At 59.8% G+C, this 6,221-nt stretch overlaps 1 protein-coding gene across 2 annotated transcripts in view; it reads left to right on the top strand.

Annotated features, from left to right (window-relative positions):
* Positions 1-2,769: 2,769 nt before the first annotated feature.
* EPHB2 (EPH receptor B2) overlaps positions 2,770-6,221 on the top strand; it is a 128,373-nt gene continuing 124,921 nt past the window's right edge. For both annotated transcript variants that reach the window (XM_086764322.1, XM_086764321.1), the window contains exon 1: positions 2,770-2,873. In XM_086764322.1, coding sequence (XP_086620448.1) covers positions 2,789-2,873 — 85 coding nt within the window. In that variant the 5' untranslated portion in view covers positions 2,770-2,788. The remainder of the gene's footprint in view (positions 2,874-6,221) is intronic.

The following is a 6,221-nucleotide window of genomic DNA, read 5'->3' as shown; positions in this document are numbered from 1 at the left end:
TACAAACTGAACCTGTTCTTCCCACACCAGGAACTGAACAGGCTACCTTAAATGCGTCACCGTCAAACCCATTCTCACGTCCCCTGGATGTCATCTCTCTTGGCTCTGTCTGCCTGGGAACCATCTTCGATATAAACACGTAGGTGTGACCGAAGTGGTGGCTATCCCATCTTTGTCACCCTTGGTGACTTTTCCCAGACCAGGCTTTATCTGTTTGCAGCAGGGTTTAAGCACCATCCTACAACAGCACTGCCCAAGGGTTAGGTATGGGCAGCAACTACCAGTAAAACCAGTACACCTTGCCTCCGAGGTGGGTCCAGCTGCGTAATGGTGGTCAGGTCCTTGTGACACAGTGTAGGTCACTTGTCACCCGATGATACCAAGGAGAGCATCAGCTCTCATTGTGGCTGGCTGAGGACAGCAGTGAAGATGTACACTGCTCCCTGCTCCGCCACCACCCTCCACTGAGGCTGCTAATTCTGGTGCGGAAGAAGAGGAAGGTGGAGAAAAGGATATCTGAGGAGGTCTGGCATCACCTGTCATGGCGTAGTGCTTTGTGTCTGCTCGGAGCTGCTGGCTTGGTGACCAAAGAAGCTTGCAGGCTTCAGGGCAGAAGGCAGAGGCTGGTGGCCCTACTTGCACATGCCACAGCAAGTTTGTGTGGGTGGCTGTGGGCCTGGGCAGCCCTTCCTGTGGACACCGAAGGGATGCGACAGTCATGGAAAGCCCTTCCTGAGAGCAGAGTGAAGGCGTGAGGTGGAATTAGGGCTCACGGTTCATGACTGATTCTGAAGAGCAGGGGACAAACTGGACTCCAAGGAGCACATAAGAACTTCAAAGTCACTGCAGCGGTCAGACAATAAGTCTGCGTAGTCCAAGGTCTCATCTCCAGCAGCAACAGCCCATGAGGATGCTCAAAGAAGCTGAAGAAAAGAGAAGGTCTCCAGCAACTGTTCCCTTGGGACAAAATTCCCTCTGGCAGCACAGCCCTGGAGAGCTGCGAGGAAATCCCAAGGGTCTGGCTTGATCTCTGGCAAACAGACAGGGTGGCTACTCGCTCTTGGGCTCTAGGCTCTCGCTTTGGAGAACTGAGCGGTTCCTCTGGAACAGACCTGTCCGGGGCATTGTGGGAGACAACGACAGCCCTGCCATCCCCAAGGCCTGAAATGACGGTTTGAGGAGTTTGGAAGCATCTGATGGGAAATGCTGGGTTGCTCCAGAGTGACGGGGAGTGGGAGGACTGTCACAGAGCCTGGGAAACGGGGGGGCCCGTGAGAGCGCTGGGACGGTGAGTAACTGCTGGGGATGCTTTCCCTGGTTCTCCTGCCTCCTCTGTGACAAACCCAGTGAGGCACAGGAGACAAAAGGGAGCCTTGACCTGCCCCAAATGTGCCTGTGGCTGGCAAGAAATGAGTCTCTTGCGACGGGCTAAGGCAAGGAAGCCAGGATGTTCAAGCTGCTGGTGCAGCAGAGGGGCAAGGAAGAGTGCGGTGAGCCAAGCTCTGTTTTCTCAGCGTTCCAGATGCTTTGGTGAGCTGAGGGGCAGGGATCCATCTTGGCAGTCCCGCAGCTATTGGCCTATGAACCTCGCACAAAGCTCCACAGATGTCCCCAAGGAGATCCTCTGGGACACACACGTGCTCTCCACGGGACCCCCTGTCCCGGCCAGCAGAAACTGGGGGCTACAGCTGCAGGAGGCGAGCAGAGGGGCACAGTGGGTGCTAGCAGGGCAAAAGAGGTGAGGACATGTCGGGGCTGTGGCAGAGGGGAACTGCTGGGACAAATGGTCCCGGTAATTGTGACGGATGTCCCGGAGAGGTGCCCAAAGGGCACCCAGCTCACGGGCCTGTGGGGAGGCCGGGGCTGTTGGGTGGCGTGAGGGAACGGTGGAGCTGGGTCTCAGCTTGCACGTTTTGTGGGGAGGTCCTGCTTGACCCTCATCCAGGGTGGAGTGGGCTCGGAATGCACTCGTGATCGCTCCATGTCGGGAATTAAACTCCTGGGGAGTCCGGGGGGGGTTAGGGCTGCCCGGAGCCTGCCAGCAACGAGCCACGGATTTTGCCTTTTTTTTTTTTTTTTTTTTTTTCTGTCCCACTGGACAGGCCGGGCCCTGCCCGCAGCTAGCACCCCACTTCCGCCACTTTCACCCCCCTCCCCCGCACGGGACTCCCCCCACCCTCGGTGGGGGGCGGCGGGGGGCGCAGGCCGGGCGCCCTCCCGGGATGCAGCGATGCTGAGCGCGGGGCCAGAGCGGGACTGCGGGGCGCATGGGAAGGGGCATCCCGCGGGGAACCCCCTCCCCTTTTTTTTTTTTTTTTTTTTTTTTTTTTTTTTTGCGGCAGGCGCTCAATCCCGGCGAGAAAGATTTGGGCCGAAATCAAGGCTTTCTCTGGATGATCGACAGCTCCGGGAGAAACCATCGGCGGGACGGGGCGGGGGGGGACGCCACCACCCGCCGCCCGCCCGCCCGCCGCTCACCCCCACCCGCGCCCCCTGGACCCCTCTCCCCGTCCTCCCTCCGTCCCCACCGCCCCCCTCCCCTCCGGCCGCCCCCCACCGCCCCCCCACGCCGCCCCCGCCGGCAGCGCGGTGCCCCGGGGCGGGGCGGGGGGCGCGGGGCCCTCCCCCGCGCGGTGGCTCGGCCCGGCGGCGGGCGGCGGGGCCCGGCGGTGCCGCTCCGTGCCCGCGGCCGTGCCCGCGCCGGCGGCGGCCCCAGCCAGGGGGGCTCGGCTCCGCGCTCCCGCCGCCCCGCTCCCCCCTCCATGGAGCGCCGGCCCCGCCGCCTCTGATGCCCGGCCCGGCGCGCACCATGGGGCCGCTGTGGCTCTGCTGCCTGCCCCTCGCCCTCCTGCCCCTGCTCGCCGCCGTGGAAGGTAAGGGGGGAGGGGGTGGGGGACCTCCCGGGCAGCGAGCCCCTCTTTGGGTTTTTACTCAATTTTATTTATTTTTTTTTTTTTGAGCAGGGAGGTGGCACGTTGCTCCCCCCCCCCCCCCCGCCCAGCCCCTCCCAGCCGCTGCGCTGGAGGGGAAGGGCGAAGTTTTGGGGAAGTGCTGCCCCGGCCGGAGGTGCTGCCGCCGGAGCGCGGTGCGGAGTTGGGGGACGCCTCGGGTGTCCGTGTCCCGCCCTCCCCTCGCCCCCTAGACCCTTCCCCATCGCCGCGTCCCCGTTGTCTCTCGCCCAGGCGGAGCATCCCGAGCGGGCATCCCGGCCGGCACCCCCGCAGCCGGTGCCCCGGGTATCGATTGGGTACCACGCAGCTTCTCTGCCAGGGATGGCCGGGGGCTTTGCTGCTGCTGAGAGGCTTTTTTTGGGACGCACCTCGACAAGGCCTCGCCAGCATCCCGCAGCCCCTGGCCGGCTTCCCCGTTGGCGCCCAGCTTCTCCTAACAGGAACCGTGCTCCCCACCGAATTCCACCCCCGTGCTGAGACAAAGCCGAGCCGGTGTGCCGGGAAGGCGATGGGCAAGAGCCCGATGGTGGGGTCCAGGCACAGACGGACTCGTCTTCCCGCTGCCGAGCCTGATTCGGCCATGCCCGCTTGCCTCCATCCCGCTCCGGAAAACGCCGGAGAACTGGGCCGGGCAGGGGTGAGAGCAAGGTGTCAAGCTGAAAATTGGCTCAGCCTAACGAAACGACACCGTCCACGGGTGTGTGCCCATCGCAAGAGGGCTGCGTCCCAGGCAGCAGGGGGCCGGGTGGCTTCGCCAGGCGGTGGGGTGGCCGTCGTTGGCCTTGGGCGTGGAGGCGCCGGGCGATGGGAGCCGCGTGGATGGTGTTTGTCTGGAACGTGGATGAAGCACCATTTATTAAGTTGGAGTTTTGGGAGATGACTCATGGGTTGGCCAGCTATACATCGTGATATTTACAATATGGGAGCTTGGCATAAATAGGACTATTTACGTTGCAGTGGAGAGTGCTAGCCAGCTTTGCTATTCAAATGAGCCCAGTATGTTTTTAATTATGGGGAGGGGGGTTGGGGTGATGAGTGCATTTGTGGGAGCATACGTGTCCGCGTGGGACGTCTGGCCCGATCAGCCAGTGGCATCAACACTTCCGATGGGGTTGGCACTTGGCCGGCAGCGTCCAAGCAGGCTTGGTCCTGTGGAGCCGATGCTGCTGACTATGGTGGGGTGGGAGCCAGTGGTGCGGGATGTGGTGACACCTCCACCCCGCCCTGCCCTTCCTGCACGCTGAGACGAGCTGCTGGGCAGTGCCGGGGGGTCAGCGACCGGCTCCCAGGGCTTCTTGCGCGCTTGCTTGGAGACATGAGTGACCTTCCCACCGCCATGGCAGGAGCGACTGGGACTGCATGCATGAGCTCATTGCTTATCCCCAGGGATGGGTAATAACTGGGGGCGGCCAGTGCTGGCGGGGGTTTCACCCACCTGAGGTGATCGCCGTAAGGTGCGCTCCTCTATGGATGGCGATGCTCCCCAGGCGATGGTCAAAGGGGACCCTGCTTCCAGCACCCGTCCCTGTCTGGGGCTGAACATGTTGATTCTGGTTTGGCAGGGTGGCCCCCGTGCCTCCAGTGTTGCCTCCTGCCTTGTGTGCATGTGTGTGTCACGGGGCTGCAATGGTGGCTCGCCACGCATGGCAACCAGCTACCGCCTGCCAGCCTTTCCTTCCTTGCAGAGGCTTCTGTGGAGCCGGCGAGGCGACGGCGCGCAGGACGCAACTCCCTGGGCGCGCCTCTGCTCCTTCCTCCTCTTTGGGAGCTGCCTCCCTGGAATGCTTGCACGTGGCGTCTGTCTGCCTGTCCTGGATGCTCTGGGCCCCGTCGGTGCGGGTGGACTGACCCAAGAGCGGCCGCGGGCCAAGGAGGCGGCGGCTGGACCCCACCACATCCCCCTGGCCACAGGGCAGCTCTATGATGGCAATGCCCTCTGCACCGCCGTCGCCAGCTCCGGCAAATTCCCAGGGCCAAAATGGGTGGAAAAAAGGGCTCGTTCAGGGGAAAAAAAGCATTCTGGTTATTTGCCCGAGGATCCTGCCTCTTGAGTCCTGTTTTCAGCTCTACTACAGAGCTTTTCTGTAGTGCTGGTAATTTCACTTGTCTCCTCCGTGCCTCAGTTTTCCTAATTACAAGGCGTAAAATAATACAAGCGTCTCTCCCAAGAGAGCCGCGAGCTTTTGTTAGTGAACATGACAAAGTGCTTTGGGATCCGCGGTTGAAAGAGCAGCCTTAGTCAGTGAGTGTGTGTGTGGGGTGTTTATTTATCTACATGCTTTATATTTCTCTGTATGCTATATATTCATTTGTGTTTAACAAACCTTAATTAGAAACAAAGCTGATAGGGAAGGAAATACAAACAGGACTGTGCATGAAAATTGGAAGTTCATTCCTCACTGGCCAGCAGAATGCGTGTCTCGGGCTTGGGAGGAAAGGCTGTTTGGTTAAAACCGGCTCTGTTAAAAGGAAATGTGAAAAGAACGTAAAACATAAATCAATATGGAAAACAGGGAGGTGGATGACAACGTACATAAAGCAGAGGTTAAGAATTGCATGCAGTTGTTGAGGCGGTTGCAAGGTAATGTATCTGCAGCTGAGAAAGTTCAGGCTTATAAAAGCAAAGGAGTTTTTTGTCCGTTTTTTTTTTTTAAAAAAAAAAAAAACAACACAACCAGAAAGTCAAGAACAAAGGAGTCCTGGAAGGGTCTGGATCCCGCACCGGTTGGTAACCGTGCCGCTATCACTAACTGCTCCTCTTTGTATTCCTGCTGGCGTATGCTACGCGCGTATCTTAGAGTACCGAGACTTCCCAGATATTTTTGGGGGGGAGCTGGGAAGGGCACTTAGGTATTTTAAAATCAACAGCCCAGCTTACTCGCATGCAAGGCGGTGGAAAAAAAAACCCAAAACCCTAAAGGCGCTCTTCACCCCGTTGGAGTTAACTTTTCATAAACCTTGCTGGCAAGTTTCCCGAGGGCTGGAGGAAAGCCAGCCGTGTGCCAAAAAATGCAAAAGGAGAGACGAGATGGCCCGAACGTACGTCTGCGAGGGTGCAGGCAGTGCGGAGGTGGCGGCGCAGGCTCTGACGAGCGAGGGAGAATCGCCTGGCACGAGTTTTCCTGGGAAGCAGCATCACAATACTGGGCGTAATTCTGTGCCGGGCGGTCGCGATCCTGAGCCTGGCCTTGGGCTTGGAGAGGGATGATGGGACGGGAGGCACGAATCCTCTCCCAGGGCTGAGGTGCTGGACACAAACACCCGTGCCTG

The sequence above is a fragment of the Chlamydotis macqueenii genome, chromosome 21 (assembly GCF_036417535.1).
Source record: "Chlamydotis macqueenii isolate bChlMac1 chromosome 21, bChlMac1.mat, whole genome shotgun sequence".
In the NCBI taxonomy this organism is placed as follows: Eukaryota; Metazoa; Chordata; class Aves; order Otidiformes; family Otididae; genus Chlamydotis; species Chlamydotis macqueenii.
Note: the sequence above shows the minus strand (reverse complement) of the source record. Positions and strands in the feature narration are given on the sequence as shown.